Raw genomic sequence first — 19,784 nt, 5'->3', positions numbered from 1 at the left:
GTACATTCTGCTTTATGAGGCGAGCATGAGACCGAAATAGACAAGCAACTTTAATGTGGTGGAAAGAAGGGGGGGGGGGGAGAAGCAGCAGGGACAGCTGCAGAGAGAATAAACTAACTAGCATGAGAAATTAGCAATTTGGTGCTAGTGAAGTGCTAGCTTTCTGCATTTCAATTATGGTTTGGGCTAAAATGGCCCAAAAAAACAACAACAGGTAATGGGGATGGCATGTTGAATTTATAGATTTCACTTACCTTGCCCAAACTAACAGGTTACATAATTTGTGTTGTCCCAAGAAGCACCTGATAAAAACATGTTAACAGTTCCTTCCATCTGCACCTCCCTCAATGAAATCAAATGTTGATGCAGCCTAGCAGCATTAAGAGCACAAAAACTGATGGAATAGAGCAGTGGGGCAAGGCCCCACCCCACACTGAGAGGTCCAGGACACAGACAAATTAGATTAATTCATGGAGGAGAAGGCTACCAGTCATAATGACAATGTTCTACCTCTACTGCTGGAGACAGTATGCCCTGAATACCAGTTTCTGGGAATTGCACATGGACAGAGAGAGAGAGATGTTGCACTCGGGTTGTGCTTGCAGACTTCCCATGGGCATCTGATTGGTCACCGTGAGAACAAGCTGGTGGACTAGATGGTCCACCAACTGGTCTGATCCAACTCTTCGTGTGTTAGAAAGACCCTTTCCTTTCGGTACTTTCCTGATACTTTGGGCTGTAGGCATAATCATCGACTACCCAATTCCAGTCAACCTGAGCAGGGAACTCTTGAGTTTAGGGCATGTCAGTTCCAGATCTCATTTTGCTCTCTGGCTCCAGCAACCCAAGATGGTGCCATAGAAGGGTAACTGGAGGAGGAATGAAGGGAGCAGGGACTGACATAGTGACCAATTTGTGCAGGGGTTTCATTGCAGACCCACATACAGGTTGCCGGGGCCCACATAAGGCCACCCTGACTCATTCCCCCCCCCCCCCTTTTAATTAGGTTTTTGGGGCACTTCCAGGTTTGGCACAATGCCTCAAGCAGTTGTTGCCTATATTTCTTCTCTTCCCAGGCATTTTAACAGTCACTGTGCATGTGTATTGGGGGGAGGAGAGCAATCTTGATTTGTGTATGGACTTTTTCAAGATAGGCTGCTTTCCCCCCATACCCGCAGTGCTTTTGGCAAGTAGGACCTGCTTTCTGTATGCACAAAACTGAACGATCTGATAGCGGGGGGGAATATGTACTCACCTTAAAGCACTAGGCTGCAGTTTATATGTTGAGACTAACATATTTGGATTCATTTAGATAAGCCCATAATAATGCTTGGGGGAGCTTCATGTCATTTTTCAAAATTGATATGGAGAAGCTCACTGTAAGGCTGTCAATTTCTGTCCTTAAGAATAAGTTGACCTCATTAATTGCCTAATTATCTCTTATTTACTTGGACCAGTATGTCAACCACCAATACCTTTCCACCCATAGATACAGGGGTGGGGGTAAGAGAGAGAGAAGTATAGACATGGGCAAATGTATGAAGTCAAAACTGAACACTGGGAGAGCTATTAATAACAATACTGCTAATAATAATTTTATTTCTTATACCCCACCCATCTGACTGGAATGCCTCACCCACTCTGGGCAGCTACGAACAAAAATACAAAAAATAAAATAAAAGCAAACATTACAAGCTTCCCGAAACAGGGCTGCCTTCAGATGTCAACAGGGCTGCCTTCAGGTGTCTATATAGTTAACTAGAGCAACTAATGGAGTTTAAGGCAACGGTGCAACATGGGAGGAATTAAAAATATTGCAGCTATAAAAGCTAACATATGTCTTACATTTGAAATTACATGGGGAAACCCAATTGCCCTCTAAAGATTTACTGCACAACATTTAGCAAAGCAAAATACAGATTGCAAGGCTTTTTCGCCCTACTTTGCATAAAATCTCAGTAAAACCTTAGCTGTGGCATAAAGGGTGTTAGCCTCTTCCACTGTGACAAAAAAATATCATTCCTTGGAGAAGAAAAAACCTTCACTAGTATACTCAATGAGACTACTAATTATCAATATATAATGGAATCCTCCCACATTTTACCAAACCATCCCTTTGCCAATCTCTCTTATGTCATCCCAGACCCTTCTGGGATATAATAATCTTGGGGTGGGAGACCTTTTTCAGCCAGAGGGCTAAATATGGCAACCCAGTTATCAAGGGGTACACCTGACTAGAGATCTAGGGAAATAGCAGTAGCGGAGATAAAAAAAAAAAAAAATCCTCCCCATTTGGCAGGATGCCTCAGACAACCGGCTTACAAAGTACTTATACACATATTGTGGTAAACTAGGTAAAGGACTCCTGACCATTAGGTCCAGTCGTGACTGACTCTGGGGTTGCGGCGCTCATCTCGCTTTATTGGCTAAGGGAGCCGGCGTATAGCTTCCAGGTCATGTGGCCAGCATGACTAAGCCGCTTCTGGCAAACCAGAGCAGCGCTCGCAAACGCCGTTTACCTTCCCGCCGGAGCGATACCTATTTATCTACTTGCACTTTGATGTGCTTTCGAACTGCCAGGTTGGCAGGAGCAGGGACCGAGCAACGGGAGCTCACCCAGTCGCGGGGATTCGAACCGCCGACCTTCCGATCGGCAAGTTCTAGGCTCTGTGGTTTAACCCACAGCGCCACCCGCGTCCCTTGTGGTAAACTACCCCTTGATAAATGGTCATTTGTCCTCACCCATTCTCTTCTATGGGGTGGGGGAAGGCTCTGGGTATTCAAATGGACTCCCCATTACCCCCTACTGACAGAAGAGGCAAGAAAGCTCTCCAGGGATGCTTGTGAGTTTGTGTGCATCAGTGCTTCCCAGGCAGTGGCAGCCTTTTCCCCCTTCGATCATAAATTCAAGGTATACATATCACACACTATACATTGTTCCCTTGTAAATGATCTTGTATATCAGCCTCTTTTTGCCCTCTCTTCCTTCTGTGATAAGGGTGGCCTGTAGCAATTATACAAAAGAATAAAGTGCACTAGGACATGCTTCTTATTTTACCAATCATGGTACTGATATTTTCTCTTTCAAAGCCTATTTTGTGCCCTTAAGGATATCTCCCAGAACCACGCCATAAGACCCACCTAACACATCTCGAGAGACGGCTGTTCCTTATTTCTGCTCCTTAATGGGATCTCTATGTATTCACATCCTTTGTTTGTTTTTCAGGGGTTATTCCTTTCTTTACATCAGTTAGCCATCATCGCGTCTCAGCCAGGTTAAGAAGGCAGGCAACTGATTACTTAAGCACATTATACATTACAGTAGAAGCAAATAAATAACTTTCTGAGGTCATTAATTTGACCTCTTCCATTTGAAGGACTACCTACAGCTTTCACTACCGACAGTAAATTTATCCACACACATACACACTTCTTATTCTGGTAAGCGTTATGATTATTGAGCCAATATGCAGTTATTCTGTAGCACAGGGAACTGTTAGACACGCTCTGTCGAGAATTTTGTGTGTTCTGTTATATGCAATTTCAGCTTTAACTTGCAATTCATCTGAATTTTAGCTGAATTCATCAGGTTTTAGACTGTTCTTGAACTATACAAGTCTTAGGACAGAAATACACATGATTTTGTGATTCTTCTTACAGCCTTTAGTTTTACAAATATTAAACCACTGAGGTAGAAGTTTGGTGGGAGAGGCTTATGCAAAGAAAATGGACTTTTAACATTTTCCAGCCCCCAAATCAGTCATCCCAAGTTGCTTTCACTTTTGCAAGAGAAACAATTCAGGTAACCCATAGGTTTCAGCAGATCGGGGTAAAAAAAATATTGGGGAGTGATCTGGCAGAGGGGAGTCCTTCCCTGATGCTGTTTTCCCCTTTGAAATTTCACATTGTTGTAACTAAAAAATAAAAATCCCCAACTACAAACATCCAACAAAGCTACAAGGATTGCAGCATGAGTAGAAGAACATGCTAAAGTGATAAAACATCTGTTTAAAATACCTTCACGGTGCAAAACCCCACAAAATTCACTCCTCAAAACGCCAACACACTAAACCGGAAAAGTAACCTGCCATGTATCACCTGCTTGCCATTTTGACTCATCATAGCATCTTTGCACAACAGGAGTTCCCACAACAAAGCCCCCTAGGGCCAAATCTTTCATCACCTGTGAAATCCACGAAGGCAAGGCGCAACCAAGGTTAAGCATATTTACATCCCCTTCGTTCTAATAGGACAAATTTAAGCATGGAACAAGTGCTCCTGCAGGAAAAGACCCTCAGTTGGGCTTGAGAGACAGCTTGCGGGATCAGGGGGCAAAAATTGACGCACAAAAGGCTGGTTTTCCAAGACTTTACATTAGATCTCTCGTGTGACCCATAATTTGTCTTCTCCCTCTATGGTTTAGGGTGGTGGTGTTGTTGTTTTTAAAAAAGCACTAAGATAATGACACTATCAATACAACTTATAATAAGATGGAGGCCTCACTAGCAGACTTTTGCATCCTCTTCCTTGTGGATCCAATGAGGTCAAAGTTATAAAGAGAGGTCATCTAGGGCAAAATGTAAAGCCAGTAAAACATACCCAAGGTACCTCATCACTCTGTATATTTATTGATGATTTGTCATTCTGTCTTCAAAGCAGTTAACCCCAGCAGAATTCTGTGTTTCCTTGTATCACCTCCTGCCAAGGGCAAGGTCTATGGCTCTTTAGCACAGATTAATAAATCTTCATCCACAACTGAAAGTGTGGCGATGAGACTTCTCTGTGTTGGATACAGTCTTGGAAGGCTACTAGTTTGACATTTCAGTCAACGCAATGATAACTGCTTAAATAACAGTTCTCTAATGGGTTTCATTTCCACTTGAATCCAATGAAAACGCCATTTGATCGCTAAGTTGTCATCTTCTATAATGCTTCTGTAATAAGCAAGAGCAATATGATCGCCGGTTATTATAATAAGAAGTTTCTAGGTTAAATGAAACAGAGAGAGAAATGGGCAAAGGAGCCATTCTTTTTACTAGCTCCCAGTGACTACTCATCCAAATAATTGACTGCAAGGAGCTCAGATGCGGACAAAGGATGCAATCCATCCAGTGAGCCGGTGGTCTTTCCCCCTCGCCCCCTCACCACTTATGGGTTTAAGTTCTTTCTACCTCCATCTCCTTGTTCATGACCCTGAAGGCACCTCTCCTGTATGATGATAGAGCACCCCATCAAAATGAAATATGAATCTCAGAGGCTGGTGCATACAGAAGGGAGAAAGAAGATGGTGGTCATCAATACACACACACACACACACACACACACACACACACACACACCTCAACATCCAAAAAGAAGTCGGGAGAGGACAAAGTTCCTTTGTATGCTAGATGGCAGGCTCTGCACCTGAAACTTTGCCACAAGAAGAGCAGAAGGAAGCAATGCAGTTGCCTCATGTCGTCGGTCGGTAGCCAGTATGTGAATTTCTTCTACATAAAGGCCTATAAGGAGAGAATGCTTGGTATAAAACAACTTTTGTTGACACAGCAGCACCGCGTTCAAACATGCCCAAGTCTGCCAAAAGTGGATGCAACCCTGCCAAGTTCATGAGTGACATCATCAATCATGATGTTCAGTAGAAGATCCCTGCCAAAACAAAAAACACAGCTGCGTCCTTAAGAAAAGTACACTGCCGATGTTTATCGCATGCGAACCTACTAGGTCCTGAAACCCAAATCCAGCAGTTTGAAAAAAGATGGCAAGGATAAATAATTGCATCATGCTTATAATTATGATTAATTATTAACTCAAATTTCTACTCCATGTCCCAAAAACACTTTCATAATAGCTTGTAAAGCATAAGACGCAGTACAATATACATGAAATGCCATCAGAGCAACACTTAAAAATAAATCCAAATATATAACCAAGTCATAAAACCACTCTGAATTCAATTTCCTACTTCAGACATTTTTTAAAAGGGAAAAAGTTCTCATAAGCAGTGTCTGTTCTCATAAACAGCTTTTTTTACTAGTTTCCTGGAAGACGACACTGAAATAGTCAGGGGGCAAGCCTTAATGTGATTTCTGAAGGCTGGGTGGCATTACCAAGACGATCCTAGCCCCTCTTGCCAACAGATGACATCATCATCATCATTATTACTATTATTACTATTATTACTACTACTACTACTACTACTACTACTATCATTGATTTATTGCTGGTATTTGTAAGTTGCACCAGGATTTTTTGGGGTGAAAAGCAAGATAAAAATGCTTTAAATAAACATACCCCACCATTACTCCAAGGAGCTCAAGTCCTCACAACAACCCTGTGAGGAAGGTTAGACTTAGGAGTAATGGCTGGCCCAAAGTCACCCAGTGAGCTTCAAGGCAGAGTGGGAATCTGAAACCTGGTCTCCTAGGTCCTACTGCTCAGAACCCAACGGATGAGCAACATACCTGAATAAGAAGAGGAGCACTATAGCCTCTTAGGCCAGACCTAAACAGGATCCTGACATTCTGGCCAGGTGCAGTTCCTGAGCAGTCTTCAAAGATGCCCACACAGACGGTGCATGACAGCAATCTAATCCAGAAGTTAAGAAGGGACAAAAGTCGGAGGCAAAGTCTTCATGGTAGGAACAAAGGAAGTTGCCATCTATTGAATCAGTCTGTTGGTCAACCAGGCTCAGTATCACCTACAATGATCAGCAGCATCTCCCCAGGTCCTTCTCAGTCCTACTGGGAGAGATTGGGGATTTTTGCATGCACAACAGGGGCTCTACCACTGAGCTACTGCACCTCTTCTAGCGGAGGTTGCAAATGGATAAAGGCAGCTGTTACCTGCCTATTAAACAGCAGTTCTAGGTCAAGAACCCAAAAGTTAAGAACTTTCCATTCTAAGGGCAGTGAGATCTCATATAGAACAAGTCACCCACTGACTCCCGACTCCACAAGCTTTTTAAATTAATTAGACTGGCAGCATAACTTCTACTCTTCCAGTTTCAATGAACATCTGAAGTCACCTTTGAGTTCGTACAGGTTGCAAATTTTTGCCTTGCAATCAGTCTCAACCAAATCCTAGAAACCCCAAAGCACTGGGCATGTTTTCATTAGCACATGCTGCTAACTCAAATGAAAGATTTATTCAGTCAAAAGAGCAGGTCTTGCTGTGTGGCACTTGAGCCTATCACCATTCAAAAGAGCATACGTTTTTATGTGCAGTCAACAGATTGTTAAGCAACAAACTTATTTTCTTCTGCCGGTGTTTGGGTCGAAATTATATAAATTGGAGACAATCCATAGCAAAGAATTCAGATACTGGAAACTGTATATGGAGCATCGGGGGGAGGGGGCTGAAGGGAGGCTCCAACTTTATCAAGCCGGCTGCAGCGAGATTTTCACATCTCATTAACAGCATAATGAAGGCTCAATCACAGATACAATAGTCTATAAAGACTGCCAGATTTATGAGCTGTACACAGAAGGTTCGACTTGAAGGGTTTGCTCTGACCGAGATTTATCATCGCCCACTTAAAGAGACCTTTTCAGCATGATACGGTACATGGAATATACATTAAGAGCAGACTGCAAAAGCAATTTGCACATTTCCAGGGGCTTTCATTAGGGCAACTACATGCCTAAGAGGCCACATATTAAAGAATTTTGACAAGTGGTACTAAGAAGTATAAAATGAAATCCATGCCTCAATAAGAGTGAAGGGAGTAGTAGGGATCAGGGACATTGCTGGAAAGAAGCACGATTTACCTCGAAGCAAACAGCAAAACGAAAGCAAGCAGTTTTTAAGCAAACAACTGCACATGTTCCAGTAAACAGATGGAAGCACAATAATGATCCGAGCCTTCTTACCATGTTCCTTAGAGAAAACATAGTGCATGAGACAAAAATGACTGCACACTGCTACTACCATTTACCATTTATTTGGCATTGCTTGAGATCTAAATGTTGTGGATTCCTGAAGGTCACGAAGTGAATCTGAGGTGAGGATTAAAGGCAGGTGTAAAAAGCTGGCGGAAGCTTGCAATAATGAAAAGTGAGTAAGACACAGCAGTGGAATGGATGGTCAGAGGAACAGAAAAAAACAGAAAAAGAACAGATACTGTATTGGCTCTGAAAACCGAACGCGAGAAGCAGCTTTGTAATCACATTCCATTCTTCATTTAGCAAGAAGGACTTTCTGTATCTGAAGGCTGCTACTGTACCAATATAGTTGGTCAAATTACAGACATTGTCCAGCATCCTGTTGTCCACAGTGACCAACCACATGCTTCCAGGAAGCCTATAGAAGACATTTTGAAGCAAGGTTTGATCCTTGTGAAACAGAACGTTTCTCCCCTCTCCTCCCACCTTAAATATATTCTGGGGTTTCTCCCAACCCTCTGGAGCAGCACAGAGCACACATGGGGGAAGAAGAGGAGGGAAATCTCATTGCACTAGGGCTAATCGTTGCACCAGTGCAACTATTTAGCTGAATATCACCCAATAGTATCTTGGTGCCACTATACAAGGCTGAGTGAGCGTCTGTATAAGTGAGCCTCTGTATAATGCAGAATTTGTCAACCTTGGATCCTCAGACCCAGATGCCGTTAGACTCGAATTCTCATCAGCCTCAGCCAGCTTAGCCAGTGCTTAGGAATGACGGAAGTTGTAGGCCAACAACATCTAGGGGCTCAAGGTTGAAGAAGGCTGGCATAATGACTTGTTGATAATCCCTGGGAGAGGATGGTTAAAACCGGGGTAAATTTAAGGACATGTAGAACACATCACACAGGGACACGGGTGGCGCTGTGGGTAAAACCTCAGTGCCTAGGGCTTGCCGATTGCATGGTCGGCGGTTCGAATCCCCGCGGCGGGGTGAGCTCCCGTCTTTCGGTCCCAGCTCCTGCCCACCTAGCAGTTCGAAAGCACCCCTAAGTGCAAGTAGATAAATAGGTACCGCTTTATAGCGGGAAGGTAAACAGCGTTTCCGTGTGCTGCGCTGGTGCTGGCTCGCCAGAGCAGCTTCGTCACGCTAGCCACGTGACCCGGAAGTCTCTCCGGACAGCCCTGGCCCCCGGCCTCTTAAGTGAGATGGGCGCACAACCCTAGAGTCGGACACGACTGGCCCGTACGGGCAGGGGTACCTTTACCTTTAGAACACATCACATGAGCAGAAACTGATCCCAAGACAATATGAGATCCTACAAACATTCCAAGAGCATTCACACCAATAGCCACGAGTCTTTAGAGTACAAAACAATATATATGAAAGTCAAGGCAAAACACAAAAAATATTAAGGAAAATACAAGGCAAATCTCTTCAGTCTAGAGGTTTAAAAATTCACAGGGAAGGAAGGGAAATGAATGGTTTACGTATTAGCATATGTTGTCCATATAATATTCATTATATGGACAACGTATGTCAGTATGTAAGCCATTAGTTCCAAATATACTTCCAAGAAAAGTTAAAACATAATACTGGCAGTAAAAATGCACAATGAAAAGATAGCCCATGGCATGATCACCTTATTACCAAACTAATTAAGGCACAGCATCACCTAAATGTGCTTTTCTCCACGTGTCACCTAAGAGTTCTCTCACTCTGTTTTGAAGCTCTCAGCCCCTATAGCCACTGGGCTGATGCAGCAAACACTGACAAAAGCCCACCACCAATCCCCATCAGAGTAGCAAGCTCCAATTTGGTACAAAAGTGAAATTCCACAGTGAACAACTAGCGCCTCTTGTGCTTCGCAACTCAGTTCATATGTTGTACTTACTGTGGTCTCGATCCTTAGTCAATATGCATTCTTTTATAGATTCTGTTATTCCAAGACTGGCGGCTGTAGGGAGAGGGCCAAGCAGGGATTCCAGGGCAGGCGGCCTCAGAGGAGACTCTTTTTCCTTTGACCTGTCTTTATCCAGAAGTTCACTGTAAAAGTCCTTGTTTAAATGATTCGCAGCTGCTTCCAGCTCTTCGTCTTCTCCCTCCTCTTCTCCAAATATACTCGAGGCATTGTCTTCCATGCAGTCTTTAAAGGGAGAGGATCAAATAATTTCATCAAAAATGTTAAAACAGATGTGTGCTATATGCTGCTGGCAGGCTTCTTTAGACTCCTAAGAATCTCTCACAATCACTATTTCTTTCTAGCGTGAGTTCATTACTTGTCCTTGTCAAAAAAACAAACATCAGAGCCACACTCCCCTCTGCTCAGTGAATGCATATTGAAGGTGTGAACAGAGCTGGAAACATGCCCTCTAAAGATGTGGTGGTTGGTGCAGAGGCTGCTTTGTGAGCAAAACCAATGCCATTGTGAATTAATTCAATATTTAGCAGTTTTAACTGTGGCGTTTCAGTAACAAAGCAACATTGTAAAGGGGGGAATTGCTAAAATTTTCTTGAAGCCGCCAAAACGAGAGGAAGCATCTGCCCAGCATCCCTCCATCATTCCTAGGTCCAGCTCCAGCTATGAGCACCCACCCAGCAAGAGACTTTGCTGAGAGCACCAGAGGATCAGTTTCCCCAATGAGTGGCTGACAAGCCTGCTCACAGTGCTTCAAAGTTGGGCTACTGGCACAAGAGAGGTTGCCTTCACAGCTTCCAGCCTTCAGAAATCCCACTCCTTAAGAGTTGGAAGACCACAATCTCTTGATTAAAAGCTCCCTCATAGAGGTGCCAATGTAACCAATGAAATGATCTGAACAATGAAATGTAAAGATAGAGATGCATTATTCCGCAGTCTTCAATTTTGTTTTATTTTTAAATCAATGAGTCCAACACAGATGGGCACCATCATATATTTTACTACTTTCCTGTATGTCTGTGTTTAATGCATTTCTGGTGACTGGGAGCTCGCAAAAGGTTGGGAAGGGAAATGAAGCTATTTATATCCCATACGTACTTACAAAGTTCTTCAGTTGAGTAGACATATCATCTGGGAAGACATTCACCAATACCAATGCCTGCTCTCTTCTTTTCCCTGGAAGCTATTTGATTTCTCTACCAATAATTTTTAAAAGTCAATGCAAAACTCTCAATTCATCTAGTTAGGGCTAACAACACTGAAAGAGGTATCACAAATTCCCCAACTCTGTTAGAAAATCCAACTCTTCCTGCGTCATTAAAGGTAAAGGGTAAAGGGACCCCTGACCATTAGGTCCAGTCGTGGCCGACTCTGGGGTTGCGGCTCTCATCTCGCTTTATTGGCCAAGGGAGCCGACGTACAGCTTCCAGGTCATGTGGCCAGCATGACAAAGCCGCTTCTGGCGAACCAGAGCAGTGCACGGAAATGCTGTTTACCTTCCCGCCGGAGCAGTACCTATTTATCTACTTGCACTTTGATGTGCTTTTGAACTGCTAGGTTGGCAGGAGCAGGGAGCGAGCAACGGGAGCTCACCCCGTCACGGGGATTCGAACCGCTGACCTTCTGATCGGCAAGCCCTAGGCTCTGCGGTTTAACCCACAGCGCCACTCGCGTCCCTCCTGCAACATTACTAGCTTACAAATGAAATACTTCATTTTTCTCTATATTCCAAATTGATGCACTTATATACCCAAATTCAAAACTACGGTAAAATCATTCTCACATTTAACATACTCCTGATTAAGGGATTTTAAACAGACTTACCGTCTTTACTGAAATTTGCATAAACTCCTTTTGCTTTTGGTCTGCTATTTTCTAACTCAATCTCTATTTCATCTTGGTAGCTTGATATTTCACCTGTGGTACATACAAATAATTGTCAACAGTGCACAAACGCAACGTGGCAGAAATAAGACAATTGAATGAAATGTAGCCCCTACCTTCTAACTCTTCAAGCTTTTTAGACAGCTCCTTCTCAAGCTGGAGAAAGGAGAGAGGAAGACAAATGAACAACAGAACCAAACTGTACGTTAGGAAGATTTACAAGCACCAATAACTATATCCTGTAAAAAATATATTCTGCAGCAGGCCTGACAACGTTCAAAATCAACAGTTGTGCATGAGCTAAACAGGTATGGATTGCATCTGGAGTTTACAATGCACAAGAGAGCCCTATGATCTAGGACACAACAAAAGAAAAGGACTGGAAACTAGATTTAAAATACTGCTTGAAACTATCCACTAGATTCATGCCTCAATCCAATAACCAAAGAAAAACTCACAAAAGGTATTTGTTACATTCCTTGGTTTACTTTATTCGCTCTGAAGCTTGCAACCAAAAGCAAATGCAACAAAACCCCACTGGGCATTACAAAGTTTGGCAGTATACCTGACATTCATAAATGCTGGGGTGCTAGGTTTCTCAAAATAAGCCCTTTGACCGGGGGCGGAGGGAGCTGAAATCCAGAATTAAGTACACAGATTTGATGACAGGATAGGTGGACATTCTGAATTCATAGCAGGGTAAGATGGGCTCATAATCAATCTAGAAAGCAATTTAGGAGACAGAGAAAGTTAGTTGCCCAAGGTCATCCACCCATTTTCATGGCTGAGTGAGGATTTGAATCTGGCCACTTCACTGTCTCGTTAATGATTTGCACGTAATTTTCAAAAGGTTCAAGCCATAATCTTTAGATACAGAAACAGATGAACCAGCTCTTAAAATTTATAGGGGGCTCCATCTCTAAGCGGCAAAGAACATGCCTTACATGCAGATTCTCTAATACAGTCATATCTGGGGTTGCAGACGCTTCAGGTTGCATTTTCTCGGGTTACGGACCGCCAAAACCCAGAAGTACTGGAACGGTTTACTTCCGGGTTTCACCGGTCGCACATGTGCAGAAGCGCTAAATCACGCTTTGCGCATGCACAGAAGCGCCGAATCGCAACCCGCGCGTGTGCAGACGCGCCACTGCGGGTTGCGGATGCTGCAGGTTGCGAATGTGCATCCCACACGGATCACATTTGCAACCCAAACGTCAACTGTACATCATTCACTTTACAGTGGTACCTCGGGTTACAGACGTTTCAGGTTACAGACGTTTCAGGTTACAGACACTTCAGGTTACAGACTCCGCTAACCCAGAAATAGTGCCTCGGGTTAAGAAGTTTGCTTCAGGATGAGAACAGAAATCGCGCGGCGGTGGCGGGAGGCCCCATTAGCTAAAGTGGTACCTCAGGTTAAGAACAGTTTCAGGTTAAGAACGGACCTCCGGAATGAATTAAGTTCTTAACCCAAGGTACCACTGTATTTGTAATAATGACCCGTGATTAAACAAATGAGTATTTCACTTATACCCAAACGCTGAAAGGAAGGGACCTAGACAGTTTGGTGGGCCATATCTGCCATATCCACTTCATATGGCCACCTACACACATTGGCTCAATGGTGGGGCACATACGTTGCATGCAGAAGATCCCAGGTTCAGTTCCTACCATGTTCAATGAAGCTGATGATGTAGCAGGAGATGGGCAAGTCCTCGGTCTAAGACCTTAGAGAGCTGCTGCCAGTGAAAGCATACAACATTGGGCTAGATGGACAAATACTCTGACCTAGTTCAAGGCAACTTCTGACAAGTTGTAGATTGGTTGCAACTGCCCAGGAAAGAGGTCTGTCTGGTGCTTCCTAAGCATCAGATAATTAAAATAAACATCATCATCAAAAATAAGAGAGTGCAGAGAGTACTCATTTTGCACAGTAAAGGCATAATGGCTCTCATGTACCAACAGGGAAATTGCAATGGATTAGCCCTGCATTTTACTGTCTGTGGCTGCCATAAATGTCACAGGGAGAGGGACACCAACTACATTTATAGCCATCACAAACTGGCTATTTCTCAAAAGACCACATTCAATGCATGGCATTTATAGGGCTTTATATTTAATGGGATACTCAATTTTGTCTCTACAATCTGAGTATGCAGATTTTCCCACTGCTGACTCAAGTGTGCGCACACACATGCACAAGGTGCCTGATTGCTATTGAATAGGAAACTTCTCTCCTCATAAACAAGAACCTCTCTTGCCTGGACTGAGCAGTGTTAAGGCAGTCAATTTCATTGGGTGACAACATCTAGTACTCTGAAAGTGAACAATCCCTCCCTGTCTAATTACCCCACACAATTTGGTAATTTTATAAACCTCCATTAACACCCCACCCCACTTAAATCCACTGTTTTCTCAACTAAAATCTGTAACATCCTTATTCATTCCTTGTAAGAAAGATGCTCTGGCCTGCTCATCATTTGAGTAACTGTGTTCTGTATCTTCCTGTACCAGCAGTCAAAAGCTGTCTTCGCATGCTAAGCAAGAGGTTGTCCGAGGGTGGTGGGTGAAGCAACGACTGTACTTTCTCTCACTTCGTTTTATGCCGGCGGCGATTTTGTATTATGCCACAGCCTCATGGCAGCCACTTTGTGACTGGCACCCAGGGCACTCTTTCAAAATCTGAAGTGTGTTTCCTGGGACAAAAAGGTTAGCAACCCCTATTCTAAGCCACAGGGAACCGCCTTATAGGGTGCAGACTAGTTTAACACCCAGCCCAGCATTGTTTGCTCAGGCTGGCTGTTTGGGGTCTCACAAAGAGGTCTTTCCCATCACCTGCTGTCTGGTCTTCATAAAAGGAATGCTCACAACTGAAACAGAGACCTTCTGTGTGCCTGTGCTCTACCATGGAGCTGTGGCCATTGCTTTATACACCTAAGTGGAAATATCTCTTCTGGCATCATGTTGCCACCCAGTTTGGATAGATCCTTTGGTATCATTCCCAGCTACCTCCTTGACAGAATGAGTCAGCATCCAAATGTGTAAGTACCTTCAAAATAATAATAATAATAATAATAATAATAATAATAATAATAATAATAATAATAATAATTTATTTATACCCCACCCATCTGGCTGGGCTTCCCCAGCCACTCTGGGCAGCTTCCAACAGAATATTAAAATACAATAGTCCATCAAACATTAAAAGCTTCCCTAAACAGGGCTGCCTTCAGATGTCTTCTAAAAGTCTGGTAGTTGTTGTTCTCTTTGACATCTGGTGGGAGGGCGTTCCACAGGGCGGGTGCCACTACCGAGAAGGCCCTCTGCCTGGTTCCCTGTAACTTGGCTTCTCGCAGCAAGGGACCCCGCCAGAAGGCCCTGGGCGCTGGACCTCAGTGTCCGGGCAGAACAATGGGGGTGGAGATGCTCCTTCAGGTACAGTGGTAACTCTGGTTACATACTTAATTCGTTCCAGAGGTCCATTCTTAACCTGAAACTGTTCTTAACCTGAAGCACCACTTTAGCTAATGGGGCCTCCCACTGCTGCCACGCCGCCACCGCACGATTTCTGTTCTCATCCTGAAGCAAAGTTCTTAACCCAAGGTAGTATTTCTGGGTTAGCGGGAGTCTGTAACCTGAAGCGTATGTAACCCGAGGTACCACTGTATACTGGACCAAGGCCGTTTAGGGCTTTAAAGGTCAGCACCAACACTTTGAATTGTGCTCGTAAACGTACTGGGAGCCAATGTAGGTCTTTCAAGACGAGTGTTATGTGGTCTCACGGCCGCTTCCTGTCAACAGTCTAGCTGCCGCATTCTGGAAACTACATAGTTGTAGTTTCAAAAGGCAAAGTTAAGTTTCAGCAAAGATCTGGTGGGGATAAAAACTTTTTGAAAATGTCTCTAGAAAACCTTTTGGAAAAAGAGGATTTAAAGACAACACTGAGGAGGAGGAGGAGGAGGAGGAGGAGGAGGAAGTAGGTGGGTGGGTGTTTTCCCCCACAGTGATAATAATTTATATGCAAAATTAGTGATAGATATTTCAGGAGAATCAGCTCAGGAGCAGATTCTAGTGACACTCTGCATGTCTTGGCAAGCAACATTTGGAGCAATTCCAATGCAATTTAATCGTAATTAATAGCAGTGCTTATTTTAAAATGGACCAGTTGAAACACAGAATTCTATGTAACGTTGTATTCCTCCCCCAACCCTGGGCATCTCCATTGGGAGCAGAACTTGAAAAGGGGTTTTTTTGGTGAGGGGGGGGATCCAATTAACAAGCAAATACCTTTCCAGCTGTGGCCTTGGTTAATTGGGGTGGAAGAATGAGAGTGGCATACAGAAGAGAAGGAATGTACAGGCAACAAAATAAGCTCAGCTGTATCGTGTGAAAGATTTTAAATCTTGTAAGTCAGAATAAATTTGTCGCTGCACTGGGTGGTGAGCTGATGGGGAGAACTTGGGCACAGCAGGTAACCTGCCAGGAATTATGTTGAAAGCAACTGTGACGGCTCTGCAAACGGAGCGAACGCTCGTGCCCAGCAGAATTTCCCAAGCAAAGGCGGGCACAGAACTCAAAACGCTGATGCAGGGCTGGCACATATTCACTTCTTCAACTATCTTCTCTCTGAGCGTTCCCTGGCTACAGCTGAGTCCTCTCTCGCCTCTGCCAGAAAGCTCCACAGCCAAAACCGTTCACCACTCCTTGTTGCTCAGATCACACGCCTCCCTCCTTTCTCGATCCCTCCCACATCCAGTGCATCCTTTAAAAATCTCTGAGAACTTGACCCATCTTTCGGCTCTCACTTCCCACTAAACCCCTTGCCTGTGACCTTCATTCTTCAAACTTTGCTGCTCCTCTGCTGCCCAAACACAAGACTGGGCAAGGCTTGCTCTCAAATGGCTCCACCCACTCACCCTTGCTGCCCCCTCTAGGCATAAGAACCTAAGCACTCTGATCAGTCAGCCCAGTGGCGCATCTGGTCCAGCAATTCGCTCTCACGGTGACCAACCAGATGCCTACAGGAAGCCCATGAGGAGGATGTAGGCCCTATGGCACTTTCCCACTTGTAATCCTCAGCGATATCAGAGCATACTGGCTTCGATGCAGGAGGTAACAGCCATCGACAAGCAGTCATAAATAGCCTAATCCTCTCTTGCAGAATGCCTACTCCACAATGCTATTTCATTCTTCCTTACAGCCCCTCCTCAAAAACCCCACTTTTTCTATGAAGCCAGTGGCATTTCCCTTTGCCAACATTCCTCCCCCTTTTCCTTGCATCTTCCCTCTGTGGTGTAGTGGTTAAGAGCCAGTGTGGTGTAGTGGTTAAGAGCGGTAGTCTTGTAATCTGGGGAACCGGGTTTGATTCCCCGCTCCTCCACATGCAGCTGCTGGGTGACCTTGGGCTAGTCACACTTCTCTGAAGTCTCTCAGCCCCACTCACCTCACAGAGTGTTTGTTGTGGGGGAGGAAGGGAAAGGAGAATGTTAGCCGCTTTGAGACTCCTTAAAGGGAGTGAAAGGCGGGATATCAAATCCAAACTCTTCTTCTTCTTTCTTTCTTTCTTTCTTTCTTTCAAAAAAGACTTCTAATTCCTTAGGGTGTGGATTTTTCTCATTTTCACATGTAAAGAAAGACACCCTACACATTGATGGTTCTAAGTAAATAATAGGTAATATAATGAAGTCAAGAGCTGTTAGAAATTGAGCTATCAGTGCAAGGGAGAAGGGTCTTTTTAAAATAATTTTATCAATATGAAAAGCGTATCACCACCGCCCAGGTCATTCCGCAGCTTTCCAGAATGTGTGTTAGACTGTGTAATGAATGCCTCTTTGGCAGTTGTTGAAAGGGCTGTGTGTGTGTCCAGTAGCGGACTTGACTCATTTTTCTCTTGGCACACTTGGGCCTGTCAAATATTAGCCCTTCCCTGCCAAAGCCCACAGCTAATACAGATAAAATAAAAAAGTACTGAGTAACTCAGCGGAGTCTGCCTTTTTGGACATACTGGTGGGTATGTTTCTGGGCCAAACTCAAAAAAATCCAAGGAAATAAAACATCCGAGGCTGTTTCCTAGGAATCTGAATTTTTCAGCCTGGAGTTGCTTGCCCAAATCCTCATCACCAGTTTCAGGCATCTGAAATGTACATCTGGCAGCATCGGTCACCAGGGTGAGAACTTGTTCAGAGGGTAATGGTCAGGCAGGGTGGCTTTCAGCAAGCATGAAATTCTCACCAGATAAATTGAGGTGAATGGGGGAGTTTAAATAATATCTGAAATGAAGCCATCCCCATGCACGTCAGTGGCCTCAACCTTGCAATTGGCAGGCATGTCCAAAGTCCGTTTCGAGGGCCTAATCCGGCCCCTGTGGCAGTTTATTTCCTGGGGTAAAATCCTAAAAAAATCTCAACAACTTCAATCCTTAAAAAAGTCAACAACTTTAGTTGGCCCTTTGGTCAGCCCTCACGGCCCTTCACTTCATCAAATCTGGCCCTCTTTGAAAAAAGTTTGGACACCACTGGAAGGTTAAGTAAAACCTCTTTCTGAGTGAGTAGCTCAGAGGACCAGCTGCTTGGAGGATTAGCCGCTGCTCTATGTCATTTAAAAATGAGTGGTTGGGATAGTGCATTTGTTTGCAGGATGGTACCTTTCGAGTTTTGTATCAGCAACAAGTATGGTTCATGTAATATGAGGGTACCAGTGGAAACAGAAGACAAATTGTGCTACAAATGAATTGAAGGCTACACAAGCCAACATGGCATTGCCCAGAATAGATTCAACCTACAGTGTTTGTACTTAACAATAGATCAGTATTCTGGTAGGAGCAAAAGACAATATAGAATAACAAGCTGGGCCTGCAACAAAATGCCGCAGTGTAGAATGATCCTGAGGGTCAGATTTAAGGTGCTGGTTTTGACCTCTAAGCTCTTCACGGCCTAGGACCCTCATACCTACAGGACCGCCTCTCCTGGTATGCCCCACAGAGGACCTTAAGGTCCATAAATAGCAACACCCTAGAGGTCCCGGGCCCTAAGGAAGTTAGATTAGCCTCAACCAGAGCCAGGGCCTTCTCAACACTGGCTCCGGCCTGGTGGAACGCTCTGTCTCATGAGACCAGGGCCCTGCGGGATCTGATTTCTTTCCACAGGGCCTGCAAGACAGAGTTGTTCCACCTGTCCTTTGGCTTGGAATCAGTTTGATTCCCTCCCCCTCTTTCTTTTTCCTTTCTCCTCCTGTGAAGAGGCTGGATCCTAATGTTTTAATGTTGTATTTTAATCTTTTTTAAAACTGTATTTTAAAATACAGTACACCATCCTCACTGGTCTGTTCGGGGAAGTTCTCCCCTTACTTTTCTTTTTCTAATTTTTTTAATACTTTTGCAAGCCTTGGGGTTCTTTCGTGCCTGTCGCTATCTACTCCCTCGTTTGCAAATGGTACCACTTTGGCTATAGAAGGACCATCACTCACCTCTGAAATTTGGAAATGGGGGGTGGGGTGACAATACAATACAATGTGGAAAACACCATTTATCACACCCACCCCACCCGTATTATCTCCTGTCATCCTACCCAAAAGAAGCAAGCATTAAAATCAACAATAGCACCATACCAACAAAAGATCAATGGCTGTACAAAAACCTCATAGAGTTCGTAGGATTAGCAAGTATGACAGCCAAAATAAGGGACTGGGATGAAAGGGAAACAAGGGGCAAGTGGGAATATCTTGGAGAATACTTAAAAAGAGATGACGTTTGCAAGTGGGAACAATTTTCTGAGCAGCAGCAATAGAAACTAAGGAAAAGATGGGAGCAAAGAATGGCGGAGAAACTAATTGAGATGCAGCAGAATGAAGGTTTTCTCTAGAGGATTAGATTGGGAAATCTGAATGAAATGCTGTAAGATGAAAAAAATGTAAAAAGATGCAGAAGGTATACTGTAAAATGTGTGAATAATAAATAAATAAATCAACAAAATCAACAATAGCTCGAGCTGATGCCAATCAATGAAATTTCACACGTTATCAGTTGGCAATGCTTTGCTCTGCGCTGAAAGTAAAACCTGAAAGGGCTTAGGGCAGGGTCTTCTTTGTGCTGGTGCTTTGGAAA

The 19,784-nt window shown here is 43.9% G+C and overlaps 1 protein-coding gene across 3 annotated transcripts in view; it reads right to left on the bottom strand.

Moving 5' to 3' along the window:
* The window catches only part of BRF1 (BRF1 general transcription factor IIIB subunit), a 195,972-nt gene that overhangs the window by 77,873 nt on the left and 98,315 nt on the right, over positions 1-19,784 (bottom strand). For all 3 annotated transcript variants that reach the window (XM_028744966.2, XM_028744875.2, XM_028745043.2), the window contains 3 exons: positions 11,800-11,839; positions 11,624-11,716; positions 9,776-10,027 (listed from right to left, as the gene is read on the bottom strand). In XM_028744966.2, coding sequence (XP_028600799.2) covers positions 9,776-10,027; positions 11,624-11,716; positions 11,800-11,839 — 385 coding nt within the window. The remainder of the gene's footprint in view (positions 1-9,775; positions 10,028-11,623; positions 11,717-11,799; positions 11,840-19,784) is intronic.

Source organism: Podarcis muralis, chromosome 1 (genome assembly GCF_964188315.1).
Source record: "Podarcis muralis chromosome 1, rPodMur119.hap1.1, whole genome shotgun sequence".
Taxonomy (NCBI): domain Eukaryota; kingdom Metazoa; phylum Chordata; class Lepidosauria; order Squamata; family Lacertidae; genus Podarcis; species Podarcis muralis.
The sequence above is the reverse complement of the archived record's forward strand: the minus strand, read 5'-3'. Positions and strand labels throughout refer to the sequence as shown.